The sequence below is a fragment of the Asterias amurensis genome, chromosome 14 (genome assembly GCF_032118995.1).
Source record: "Asterias amurensis chromosome 14, ASM3211899v1".
Classification (NCBI taxonomy): Eukaryota; Metazoa; Echinodermata; class Asteroidea; order Forcipulatida; family Asteriidae; genus Asterias; species Asterias amurensis.
The window spans coordinates 6,995,871-7,010,561 of NC_092661.1; the positions used below are offsets into that span (position 1 = coordinate 6,995,871).

General features: G+C 37.8%; 1 protein-coding gene across 3 annotated transcripts in view; it reads left to right on the forward strand.

The window, feature by feature from the left end:
* The window catches only part of LOC139947560 (PAX3- and PAX7-binding protein 1-like), a 70,627-nt gene that overhangs the window by 15,489 nt on the left and 40,447 nt on the right, over nucleotides 1–14,691 (forward strand). For all 3 annotated transcript variants that reach the window (XM_071945503.1, XM_071945501.1, XM_071945502.1), the window contains exons 2-4: nucleotides 6,783–6,935; nucleotides 7,471–7,614; nucleotides 8,829–9,095. In XM_071945503.1, the coding sequence (XP_071801604.1) occupies nucleotides 6,899–6,935; nucleotides 7,471–7,614; nucleotides 8,829–9,095 (448 nt within the window). In that variant the 5' untranslated portion in view covers nucleotides 6,783–6,898. The remainder of the gene's footprint in view (nucleotides 1–6,782; nucleotides 6,936–7,470; nucleotides 7,615–8,828; nucleotides 9,096–14,691) is intronic.

Below are 14,691 nucleotides of genomic sequence, written 5' to 3' on the forward strand. Positions count from 1 at the left end.
CATAAGGCATGAAAGTAAAACACCCCACCCCCCCTTGATGCACTCACACTTCATAACAATCCGTTTTCCCCCATTACAGACCAGTAATGTTTGGTTTCAGGAGATAAGAAACCAATCTATGATATTTTCTCTTTATTGTAGACTTAATATTTATTACGCTTTATCGGAATTTATTACAGTATGCAGTAAATAAAATAAAAAAATTGTTGTTATTTTCACTTAAAATATTTTAATATTTTCCCCACATTTGCACAACATAGAATCCCACCTCACGTGATCCATCCAGTGACTTAAGCAGAATGAAACTCAATCTAGCAGATAGGCTAGTTATTTTGTTTTGAACTTTCGAGGTTGGATGATGTTTCTTTGACCCATTTGAACGTTGGCATAATAATGCACTAGTGATTAGTACCGAAAATCAATAATTTTTATAAATGTTTGAGCATAACCAACGACAGGAAACTTTATTTTCAGCATGATTAAGCCTGATGAAAATACAGACCGTGAGTAAACTGCATAGCTTCTGTCACCGATGCAGCTTGCACAATTTCGCGGTAAACGGGAATCAAAGTTGGGGACCGAAAACATATGAGGGTCGATAACGTATGACGCTACGATACCTCTCTGTGTGCGATGTAAACAGTCCCTCGATGTGGTTTTATTTTAACCAAAGAGTCTCCTCTCTCTTGACCAAAACTTAGGCTCCACTGGTTATTTGCACTTGTAAATGCAAAAATTTGGGTATTTCAGGCATTCCTACAACTTACAAGGTACAAAAATATGTCATAATGTTGAGGCCATATAAAAATATTTGCTCACCGATTGTTTTTTAATCAAACACTGTTTCAATTCACAATTCATGATGATCAAATCATGTGACTGAATATTTTGCTGAGCATTCTGGGAAAAAAATACAGAGGCTTAAAAAAGCCATTCCCCCTTATATCATTTTCTAATATTTTTGGAGATTTTTATTTTTTAACCCTCATATCAATATTATTATTAATATTAAAATTTAAACATTGATGCTTGTTGATTCAATTATCACTGTTTATTTTACGCTTTGTTATAAATATTAAGATTTTTTTTTTTAAATAATCAGATTTGAAAGCCAGTAATTATTCACACTTTTTATTATTTTTATTATTTTTTTAATATTTTGCAAGTTACCATGGTCATTTTTAAAGTTTAATAACAAAATATTTTGAATAAAATGAAGACAACTGCTGGCTATAGAGTCATACACAGAGTCTCAAAGAACACTTGTAGTCACTGCAAATGTTTCTTCCATGTGTGGCTTCACCGGGAAACCATATTTTCTCGTTTGCCGTGAAAACAGGAAAAACTCAAAACAAATGGGGCCAGTTGAAGTCATTGAAGATCGGTGTGTGGTGTGAACATTTCAATGTCCATCAAGGTTTAATATATGTTTGCATACTTCATATTAACAAATGAAGATAATTAGGGCATCGGTTGATATATATATAGTGGCATCATTATTTTTTTCCCAATTCAAAGAAAAAGGCATAATACCGTGAAAACTGGTTAGAGGAGGATAAGTGTAGTATCTACATGGAATGTACTGTACTGTAGGCCTACTGTTTTTTAAAAGCATGTTTTAACATTATGTTGTTGTTTAAGAATATGAAAAGATGTTTCTCTAACTAAATAAAGCATTGGAGTACCATGGAGGAATAGTTCCTCCATTTGGAGTACTATTAAGGATTCTACAGTAAGGCTCAACTAGATAGCAGACAGTAGTATTCATGAACCAGAACTTGGGGTAGTTGCGATAACGTAACCCTCCTCACCGTCGGGAGGAGGGTTACGTTATCGCAACTAAACTTTTGGTTTCATGTTTGACCTTGTCAATGTCAATGTCATGTCAATGGCATCTCACGTTAATTCAGTATGTCCAGCGCAACAGAGTCACGCTCCAGTGATCATCCATAGAGCGCGAAAAAGCTTCATGAAGAATAGTCTTCGTTCAAGGCGGTTAAAACATACATGCCCCTTACAGTCTTTTCTACAGTCATTATTTCCTAAGTTCATATAACCTAAACTACATAAGCTATTTTGACAATCTATACATCATATGAAAGGGCTTTACGTACTTTACAGAAATGGATATGTTGGTGAACTTTCGTTGACCTTTTGATCTGTTTAAACTGGAAGTGACTGTGAAATGATTTGAAAGGGCATTGTTTATTGCCTTTTAGGTTGAAATATATATCCTTTGATGCTTTACCATCACAGCATACAAGTCTGGCAAAGGTCTGGTTTAAAACAAATATTACCGATGACGTCACCAAACATAGAGGTCGTTCACAAGCCGTACTAAAGTTGGTCTAAGTCCACTTAGACCGGTTCGGGTTCAACTTTTGTGCGTGTGAACGCAAATAAAGTTAGACCGGATCGGGTTTAAACCCCAAAACTTAAACCGTCCAGCGAGGCGGTCTAAGTCTAAACCGGTTCGGGTTTATCTTTTAACACTGCGTGTGGACAGAATGACATCCGGTTTTAACTCACAACGGACGACCCATTGTGTGGTTCCATGCACACGCCAGGGACCCGGAGTGCTTGTGTACGGTTTCTGTTGCCTCTGATGCTGAAAAGCACCGAGTATTTATATTACTTTCTTGCCGCTAACTGAGTTGGCGAAACCCTCTCGATCGGTGTATGCAGTTTAACACAGGCCCACGCCCATGATTTATTAAATTCTGAAACAAAATTATATTTTCCAAGCTTTTTTTGTTGAGTGTCCTATAATAAATTGAAACTGTTTTTCATGCGTATACTACGAGCGCAGCGAAGAAGCATATTTTTTAATGCTTCTCACATGTACAGCTGTGCCATCCCATAGTGATCACTCTCTGATATCCCATAGTTATCCATCACCGATCCCGTGGATGTGCCTTTCTATTGCCGTCACCGTTACTAGCGTGCTGTACTTTCAATCTAGGAGAATGAACTGCAGTGGGCGCGAGGCTGTGTGTAGGGGAAATTCCCTACGCCAGCAATATCACCACGTTGTTGTTGGGAAGTTGGGAAAATACTGCGAAGTACATGTATTTACGTAACTTGCACGTGTGTAGTTGTGTTTATGAACAAATCGGAATAAAAATCGCGGCACCAGCTTTTGAGAGATCGCAGCTTACAATCGATTGACGTACAAACTAAAAGTATTTATTAAATCGGAAACAGTGGTATAAAACAAAACGCACAAATGAAACGTGTTCTGTTTCATGGAATATGGACAATATTTTGGTGAGTTTTCTCGGCGGTTTGTATCAATATTTTGTTTGTTTAAAAAAAAAAAATTCGAGTCGCGTCTACTTTGACCTCTTAAAACCGAAGATAAACCGGATCGGGTTTAACTCTGTGCTGTCTGAACGCAAGGGTTTTTTATTTTTACGACCACCCCCCACTGCTTGTAAAAGTAAGACCGGTTCGGGTCTAAGTTAGTACGCTGTCTGAACATACCCATTCACTTTTACTAGATGACGTAATCATGTTGTTTTGACAGTTTTTGCAATTTGAATCATTTATTACAAATCTTGAGAACAAAGCAAGGTGTAATATTTGTTTTTTAATCCAGGCTTTTACTCCCGGAAACCGAACACCTTGAGTTTGTTCACAAACTGTCAATCTCTAGTTGTTAATAATATCATCTGTAATCACCATAGCAAATCTTAAACGCCTCACCGACACCGGTATTCAATACAGAGGCTGCCAAACTTGTATTGATCTTCCTTACTCGCTAAACTACACTGGCTAGTCAGCCTGACAGAGGAGGGCAAAAGGTTAACAGAAAAACAAAGCAAATATTGCCTGTAATTATTTTTTTTCTGGCACAAGACTACTGTAATTTCTTTGATTATTGCAGCCTCTCATACCTACATGTTAGGGTGGCACGGTTGGCTTGTGCCTAAAGCGCTCGCCTCTCACCAAGGTGACCCTGGTTTGATTCCCGGTCGGGGCCATATGTGAGTTGAGTTGTGCGTTGGTTCTCTGCTGTGCCATGAGGGTTTTCCAGACTATTCAGTTTTCCTCCCTCAGGAAAAAATCAAACACTTTTCTGCTTTTGATCTTGGCTGTCTCCGTGGTCATAATGGGTTGATGTGGCTGGCAGCTGAATGCGCCCTTGTTGCCTGTTCTCGAACACGTTGTAGCCGCGTCCTTCGCAATTCAGCTCTTAGCTGCGAGTAAGGACGATTAGCCCCCCAAATTATTATTATTATTATTATTATTATTTATCAAAAATAAAAACTTTGTCCAGCGTCCATTTTTGACAGATTTTAAGTGACGATTGCCAAACAATGACAGATTTGCATGCCGTTCCAGAAAATAGACAGACTTTATTGCAAAATGACGTTCCAGACTTTATTACCTTTGCGCAATCCACATCAAATGCACCTGAACGGAAGTTGATTTAGTTTCCAAAAACTAGCGTTCGGAAGAAAGTATTTCCGGTTGTAAATCATCTGAAAGACGTTTTGGTTTTTCGTCTGGAGCTGTCCGATGGCTTGTCGAATGTAAGTAAATGCCGACATTATTTTCTTGACAGATTTATTTTATACGAGTATAAGATCGCGCAGAAAAACATGTGCTGATCGCGCGTTCCGTAAAAACACTGAGGGTGCCTGACTACAGCAGAAGTTTGAGGGGTAGGCCTGGGCGAATTATTCGAATATCCGGTTAATGGGGAATAGGTTTTCCTATCCGTAACCGCGAATGCCTTTTTTTTCCTTAACCGGATATCCGCAATGGGCGCGAATACCTATTTATAAACCGGATAGTTCTGTAATTACAACCAAGTAACCGGATACTCTTTAATATCCGAATATCCGTGGACGTTGGGCGACAACTGATAGGAATGTTTTGTCCGAATCCTCATGAAACTTCTATTAAGACAGCATAAAACAGCATAAATTAAGTATTTAACTATGGTCACCTCCGTGAAGAGTTAAAACAATGACATTTCTGACGTAATTTGTTCAAAGATTACAAAAGTTTTCCTTAACGTAGAGTCAATCACGATCAAAAGAAAAAGCAAATCGCCATCTTTAAATTAGGACCGGTTGTTTTTATGAATGAACCGAGTGACACTGTCTAAAACTAATATCAATCCGCCCATAAGATCTCATTCACAAACGAACAGCGCCCTTTAGCGGCAAATGTAAACATTAAAAAAAAATTAATGTTAAATAGCGCCCTCTAGCGGCGAAAAAACTATTCGAATATCCGGTTTATTTCAGATAGTTGTCCAGCGGTATTCGAATAACAAAATTTCACTATTCGCCCAGCACTATTGAGGAGAGGTACATCTCGTGTCAAAGGTCAACTTACAGGCTTGAACGTCGCGTAAGTGACAGACAAGGAAAAATTACATCGCTGGAGATAACAAACACCGATTACTCTGATAGTTGACCAGGTATCGCAGCAATCATTGTCACAAAATAATTATTATTTAATAAGCGTGTTTTCATTGTATTTTTTCGAACTTATTGAATCTTAAAAATTGGTTAATTCACGTGTTTCTTAATTGTTTATATTTTTTGACGATAAAACAAAGACGAACGGAAACCTACAGATTTTTTGTTGTTGTTGTAAATTGTCGGACTTTTGCTGTTAAATTATTTGTCAACATCCCCCACCACCTGCGCATTCAAAAGATAAATAAATGCCCCTGCAAATATGAACTTTTGATCATTTAAATACCTCAATTATCTAAGAGGTTGTTGAGGTCTGTCAAAAATACTTACGTCAGGGACTCAAAACCTCCTACCGTAATTTATTTATAGGCATGGGCCGTCAAAATTGTGTATGATATCTTGAGGTACCTCTTAGTTTATTACAATGTATAAATAAACAAAACAGCTTTCACTTATGAGAATATCAGGTCCGAATTTCAGACTTACAAATGGTCCAAATAATAAAGAAGATGCCTTAATGGCAAACACTCCTTCTCACATACTGCTGTTGAACTTTCGAACAGTCTTCCAATTATTGTCTGTAATTCTTCTGTTATTACAGGGACATTGAAGAACAAAAAATTAAATGTTTTAGTAGATTTATGAAAGTTCTAATTTGTTTTAATTTATAATTATTCTTTTTTTAAATGTGCTTTTTTGGATCATGTTTTGGAAAAGCACAGTAGGGCCTATATGAGATACCTTATTATAATTTTATTTATTTATCGTGAGCATGGTGAGTTTTATGTGCCTTGTATTAACACTCACATGTTGCACTCCACTGACGCCCTACTACCCGCAAAAGACAACTTTAGAACTATGTTACATAGTCAAAGCATTCTAGGCAAAGGACACTTGGTAATTACTCAAAATAATTGTTAGCATGGAAACTTACTTGGTAGCGAGCAGGAGAAAACGTTGCGAGAAAACGGCTCCCTCTGAAGTATTGTAGTTTTTGGGAAATGTATACATAATATCTCACTAAAACTTAAATCTTAAAATACTTCAGGCCTGAAGCCCTTTTTTGGCATTTCATCTTAAAAGCAAACGCATTTGTGCAACAAGGGTGTTTTTTCTTTCATTATTCTCTTGTAACTTCAATGACCAATTGAGTCCAAAATTTCACAGATTTGTTATTTTATGCAATTACACGTATGTTGGGATACACCAAGTGACAATTTACCAAATATCTCCAGTTCCTTAGAGCACACATGTCATCACTGCAGATGAACCAAGTCATGGATACTCGGAGGAAGGAAATATTTGAATGTTGTTTTTCTCTTTCTTGTTCTGAAAATGCTGTAATAGAGGGAGAGGTGTTTCAAGTCAAGAAATCTAGTCACAGTAAAAAGGTTGCCAAGAAACTGAGGGAAAGAGCCAGGAAAGAAAGACAGCATGAGGAGGTTGCTCAACATTACAAGGAAATGACAGATGAGCGTACCATGGACACAAAGGCTACAGGTATATTTTAGATCAGTGCATTGTGACGTGTCATGGCCGAGAAGTTAAGATCACTGGACTCAAGCTCTGGTGTTCCTGATCAGCAGTGTGGGTTCCAGAGTCCTGACACTTGTGTCCTTAAGCAAGACACTAAAGCCATCATTGCCTCGTCCTTCGGATGGGACGTATAATATTAGTTGTTGTGATCATGATTTAAACTGCATGTGTTCAGATAAAGGAACAGCAGCGAGAGAAGCCAGGGGTGGGATGGGGATAGGGTGAGGGTACCCTTGCCCCTTGACTTTTGAAAATAAAGCAGCTTTGGCCTCCCTTTCTACCTTGCACTTTTATTCAGAACTAACCTTGCACAATTACACGCAAGACATGCAAGGGCTACAAAACCACAAAAAGTAGTGTCTTTAGAAAGAAAGATGGTTTGAGACACGGGTAGCAGTTTGCTGTTTCAATATAATGGCACTGCGATATTACACTGTAACTCTGGACGTAACCAGTCTGATGATTTATTTATTGAAATACCTTTTGTGTTTTGTTTCAGGCAGCAATGCAAGTAACTCAGGATTACATGTAAAGCAAGTGGGTAATGTGGAAATGATCCTGAGTGGCAAAGATGCGGAGGTTGCTGCTTTGGAAGAAGAAGACAGAAAGGAACTAAAGGAAGAAGTACCCGTTATTGTGCCTGGTAAGAAGGCAATGTAGTACAATGTACTCAATAGATGTATGTTTGCATCAAGGAAACAGAAATTCAAGTTTTTAACTTTACACATGTTTGTGTGCTTTCTTACTTGCTTGCTTAAGTCGAGTGATGTCCTCAATTCACGATGGTTCTCCATGCCTTTTTGTTTAGAGCTTGGGCAGGTTCCCATAGGACTTTGTTGGTCAATGTTGACTTCAGTGGATGTTAAGAGCAGTTCTCAACTATAGAGCCAACGTTTGTTAAGATGTTGGTGTCAGCGCTGTTGTTGAACGACATATATTTAGTTAATACCAGGATTGATTTTTAGTCCAACCTTTCCTACAGATGTCTCAACTCTCCATAGAAGCTCCTGTGCCTGTTGGATTTCTTCAGACAGTAGTGCTGTCTTCAGCAAAGTTAAGATCTGTGACAAATTTAGGGCCCACTCTTTTACTTCTTCGCCTTTCCAATTGGAATCCCAGCTCTCTTCCTTGCCCTCAATAGCTTTTCTCATGGCAAAGTCTAGGATTATTGCAAACAGATACGGAGCAAGGGTTTCCCCCCTGCAGTACTCCAGCAAGTATATCAAAGAGATCTGTCTCTCCATTCGGTGTTATTACTTTAGCTTTGGTGGTTTCATACATCTTTGCAATGGCGTCTACAAGCTGGTCTGGTATACCATAGGCTTTCAGAATCTTCATAAGCCTTCTGAAGGCAAGAATGTGACAGGTCCAGTAGTACGTCCAACCCAGAATCCTTTTTGATTCTTCCTCAACCTCCCCTGTCTACTTCTGGTCTGATTCTGTTTAGGATTAATCGGTTGAATGTTTTTGCAATAACTAAACTAAGACTAATGCCTCGATAGTTCCTCCTTGACTAAGATCACCAGACTTTGGTATTGTACAATATTTAGGATGGGATATTGATCTGGTTTTCTTCCATCAACTAGTGTTTCATTGCAGAATCATAGAATAATGTCATCCAGGCCATACAAGGCACACCTAACCACAAGTCTCTCTTTGTGTAAAGAGAGACTAGAACAGGGGACAAAACACAGCCTTGGTGGGCTCCAGTGCTTTAATAGTATCTGACATGAATTTGAGGGTAAAAGCTAGTTTCCTACATGTATTAACCAAATAATGTGGCTGAATTGAATCAATTGATGTTCTGTTAGTCTGAGTTTTTAATTGTATCAAATATTGGACACACTAAATTTGCAGGAATGATTCCAGATGCAGCCATTATTTTTGCTGCTCGTAAAAGGAGGCAAAAGGCCAGAGAGCTTGGAACAGGAGTTGACTACATCCCTTTAGATGACACTCAACGCTACAACAATACTGGAAATAAAGCAGCGAGTAGACATGATGAATCTCGATTGATACGTGATGATGACAATGACTGTAGTGATAGTGATGGAGAATGCAGGATGAGTTTTACTGTCAAGCAATCAACAAGTAGACAACGTATGCAACAAGCAATTGATGAAGGTATGCAGTGCTACATGTGTCAGTCTTAATATGCAGTTATTTGAGTAGTGTTGTATTTATGGCAGTTTCTGCAATAAGATGTTAGCAATGATAAGTTGGTAAACATTGTATTTTACTAGTAGAATTTGTTGCCCCAACATTGTACATGCCCATCCTTCACCTGTATACTACACGTAGATAGTTGACAAACTTGTTTTTATTACTGCCATAAAACGTTAGAACGTAAAATTTATTACAAAAAGTCCTGTAAATGGTTCAAAAATATGATGCAGGAAAGCAACATTTTATCATTGAGATGTGAGCAAACTTTGTCATGCACTGAAATACATGTAGTCTGTTGTGTGTGGGTTATGAGTAGGTATACATATTCTAACCGATGACTTATGAGGTCACGGGACTTATGAGGTCCACGGTTGCACGCATATATACAAGCTTGTGTGTGTGTGCTGGATGTGCTGGAATTAAAAATGGCGGTGTTGTAAGTGGATTTTCCCCAAAACGTTGTTCGCCCGCCATTTGCAATAGTTCGTATGTGATCTAAACAGATCAGTCAGCATACTGAACATACTTCAAGTGAATGCACTACACGTACATTTACGGACCAGACACGTTCAGTATGTGCTGCATGCGGGCTTTGTTGCTTTTCTGAAATTGAGATAATAATATTAACTAGACATTAAGTGTTTGTGAACAAACACGAAGCTGTTCCGTGTTGTTTTGCTTGGATTATGTACTTCATTGCCCAAGGAATCTATAACTAAAAAAAGTTTTCAAAAAAGTTGTGTTGCACTTGATATAAGGTCACACTTCCCGGTTGACTCGTAAGTAAAGGTCAACATGGGCTCATAGCTACCAAAGACTAATCTGCAATGCAAAGGGGTCTGTAACTGAAAAAGTTTTAAAAATCGGTTGTGTAGATCTTGAGATAAAGTCCCACTTCCGGTTGACCCAGAAGTAGAGGTCAACATGGGGTCACAGTTTTCCAAAGTTAATATTTATTGCCTAACAGTCTAAAACTGAAGTTTGAACATTGGCTTTGTACTCTTTGAGATATGGGCCCACTTCCGGTTGACCCGGAAGTAAAGGTCAACATGGGGTCAAAGTTGTTTCAAACTAATCTTTAATGCCCAAGGAGTCTATAACTGAAAACAGTTTAATAATCGGTTGTGTAGTTCTTGACATGGTCCCACCTCCGGTTGATCTGGAAGTAGAGGTCAACTTGGGGTCACGGTTTTTCATAGTTTATTTTTAATGCATAGGAGTCTAAAACTGAAAAACAGTTAAAAATCTGTTGTATAGTATTTGAGATATGGTCCCACTTCCGGTTGACCAGGAAGTAGGGGTCAACTTGAGGTCACGGTTTTTCAAAGTTAATATTTTATGCTTAAGGAGTTTATAACTGAAAAGAGTTTGAAAATCTACTGTATAGTTCTTGAGATATGGTCCCACTTCCATTTGACGCGGAAGTAGAGGTCAACTTGAGGTCACAGTTTTTTCAAATCAATCTCCAACCCCAAGGAGTCTTTAACAACAAACAGTTGAAAAATCGGCCGTGAACTTTTTGAGATATGGTGCTGCAATGATTTTCTAATTTATTTTGCTAATGAGGGTCACATGGTTGATTAATTACGAATTTATCATTTTTTCAAAAACAATGAGAAAGATGCCAACTTCACGACATTGTCTTAGAATCTCCTCAATAAAGTCCTCAGTCCATACATTATGTACACAATGTATCGCAATAACCATAGAGAATATTTAACATCGCAATGAAAGTGACGGCACCCAGTTTATGAAGTACTACGTTGTACCCATGACACCAAAGATTTTAATTTATTAAATAATTTTAGACGTACCGTGATTGCTATTATGGACTGAAACAAATCTTGTTAGCATCAGTATATTTTTCAACACATAATATGATATTTAGGAAACTAACAGACAAATTATTTTGAAGTTATTTTGTTTTGACCTGTTTAAAGCTTACATTTGAAGAGCCATTGTGTTTGTGCACAGACACAAAATGTGCAATACATGACGTCATGGTGACTTCGTCCAGAATTTTATGTCAGAAATCACATTAACAGGACCTGACTAGATATAGCTGAAACAATTTTCAAGATCGGCGGTGTACTTTTTGAGTGATGGTGTTAACAAGGTTTGCTCATTAAATATTCATAAGCTTAATTTAGGCTTATTAATTAAAACTTTTGACATTTTTTACAATAGGAATTAAGCTTATGTTCTAAGCTTCATTTTAGTATAATAATAAACTCACTCTTTCATAATGTGGTTTAGGAGATTAGGCTGCCACAAAAAAAACCACAATGTCCACAGATTTACACTAAACTTACACAGGTTGAAGATAATGATAGTAGAAAGCTTCCCTGAAAATATTATGTGCTGAGGTGCTGTAGTTTTTGTGAAATGAGTAAAACAATGTCATAAAAATAATTTTCGTCTCATGAGACGAAAATTATTTTAATCATTTACAAACGTATTTTCATGACATTGTTTTACTAATTTCTCAAAAACTACAGCACCTCAGTAAGTAGTATTTGAAGGGAAGCTTTCCACTATCATTATCTTCAAACCCTGTGAGTTTAATGTAAATCTATGGACATTTTGAAAAAGTACCCAAATCCTTTAACCCTTTCAATACCACATTGTTTATTGCAAGCGCCCAACCAGATACCGCATTGTTGACAAAGGTCACAATGCTGTATACCAAATTTTTTCACACTAAAAAAATATAACGCAATTTGCAGTGTGTACTGGTTTCAGTCTTGATTTTCTGTGGGAAGACATGATTATTTTGAAAAACTTTGTGCTTGCAATTTGTAGCATATAAAATGACTTTGCTACAATGTCAAATTTGTATATATTATCTTAATTTTGTTTGCAAGATTTGTGGCTTAAAAAAATTACTTCTATTTTTATTCAGGTTTTCTGTCTCAAAAAAAACAACAAGATTTTCAACCAAGTTTTCCTCAAGAAAAGTTTGTAAAAACTTCTCAGAAAATATAACCTGTTTTATTATAAGCTTCTATTTCCATTTGTGCTAAACATAAGTGAATATTTTGCTGAAAAAGCTTATCTGTTTTGAAAGTGTTTAGCCACCACGGTCACTTCGACCAGCACGAGTGGGTCGAGGCCCGCCCGCCATGCACGCCCAAGCCCACGGCGTTGAACGGGTGACGTGCTCGGTCCAGCTAGCTACCGTTGGTATATATAGTCCGGTTTTGTCATCATATAACTGCATGTCTGGCGACGAAATACCACGATTTGCTGCCAAATATTCTTTGTCAGAACTTCCCAAGTCTTTTTGTAGAGTCACTATAGGCAAACATATAAGCCAAAACCTCCGTGCAATGCGCAGCCATGATGGTGATTTTTGTCGAAAAAAACGGAAGCTAGAAATCTTGAAGTGTACTTTTCTCGGAAAATCATAATGGCGACCCCCTATACAATACATACCATTACAATGCTTGGATAACAAGCTACCCGGCTATATAAAACCTAACCACAGAGGGGGGCCAAACAAAATAAATACAATCTCTCAAAGGCAAAGCTTTTTTCTGTCGAGTTTTCTCGACATTGGGACGGAGCCACTACACGACGCGCGGTTGAGTTTTCTTGACAATGGTAAGGAAGCGCTTGCATTGCGCGGTCGAGTAAACTCGACAATGGTATTGAAAGGGTTAAGGGAAAAACAAAGAATAATAATAATTATGAAAATAATAAAAATCTTGACGAAAACAATACCTGTTCTGACGGTAGGTCGGAACAGCTAATAATGCAGATATTTATTCGGGCAATACATTCACAATTAAGTACAGTACACATTAAAAGTAAATTCATAAATACCGCAGACAGTTTCACTATTCCTATTGGTGGAGAGCGCGTCACGTGGGTGTGTATAAACCTTTGTTTATGACCGGTAAAAAGTGTTAATTCATGGGCGTGACACGCGACCTTGCACCTGTTCTTATAAGACAGTTTCTTCATTCCTATTGGTCGAGAGCAACAGCTGAAACAGTTGTGCCACATCACGCGATATGCGCACAACATTTCCTTATAAGGAGTTGTTTACTCGAGAGCGGCGGAGGGCTTTACCATTTCATAGCTGGAGGGGTGTTTTGTTGAAAAAAATCATTTAACAATCAGTGACATTCTTGGCAAAAAAAAGAAGGTGGATATCCCAGAGGAAGTTACTGACGGACAGCACACTTTTTCCAGCCCCTGTGATGTTGCTAATTCTTTCAACACTTACTTCACCAACATTGGCTCTTCACTTTCCAGCAAAATCCCACCTTACACAGGCATTGTTCTCTGATTACCTCCCCGCCTCCAACAACCATTCTTTCTTTATTGTACCAACGAATCGCTTTGAAATCAATGAGGTGTGCAAACAACTGAACAATGGTGTAAGCTGTGGCTTTGATGGCATTAGTTCAACTGTGGTGAAGTCTGTAATTTCTTTTATCTCTTGGCCTCTTGCCCATATTTTCAATCTGTCCTTTCTGTGTGGCTTGGTACCTTCTCAGCTCAAAATTGCTAGAGTCACTCCTATCTTTAAAAGTGGTGATCGCCATGACTTGCGGAACTACCGCCCTATTTCAGTTCTTCCTTGTTTCTCTAAAATTCTTGAAAAATTTGTGTACAAACGACTCTTAAAATTCCTTTCTGACTTTCATCTTCTTTATGATCTTCAATTTGGTTTTCGTAGCAAATTCTCGACAGATATGGCGCTAATTAAACTTGTTGATCATCTTAAGAGTCAGTTCAGGTAAATAGTTGACATAGTTGCTCACGGTCAAAAAATGAATTTTTTTTATACTTTGTTGGTGGAAGGGCCTTGGGGTGCAAGTAAACAAAATTGCATTTTCAATTCTATATATAGCCCGTTGCCATGGTTACGGCTCATTTTGTTTTTTGGCCATTTTAGGCCGATTTTGGGGTCTGAAAAACTGGTTTTTAGCTCATATTTACAACTCCACCCAACCAAAATGCAACATTATTTCAAAAAACCTTTTATATCACTACAAAGTATCATCCTTGGCCTTCCTTGAGAAAAAAAATTATTGCTTTAAATAACACCCTTGTGCTATTTTTGCATCATGCATTACAGTATGTTTTTAGAACTTGCAAAATCGACATTTTTACCCTATTTTTGGACCCCAAAATGTCAACTTGCCAGGGGTCTCAGAAAATTTTCCTTTCGGCTGTGATTAGGGCCAACAGTAGTCTTTCCATATCTGGTGTCAAAAACTTGGGCAATTGTATCCTGTTGTGACAGTACTGCCTCAAAACTAGACTTTTTTTTCCCCAAAACATGAAAAATGCCTTTTTAAGGGTCTTTTCACATAATATCGAAATACGTGTCCACGGTAAAAAAAAGGAATATTTTTCTTATACTTTGTGGATGGTAGGATGGTAGGGACTTGGGGTCCAAATAAATAACATTTACATTTCAAATCATAATATAACACGTTGCCATGGTAACAGTTCATTTGTGTTTAGGCCACTTTAGGCCGATCTTGGGGTATGAAAAACTGTTTTTTTAGTTAATATTTACAAATCCACCCCACCAAAA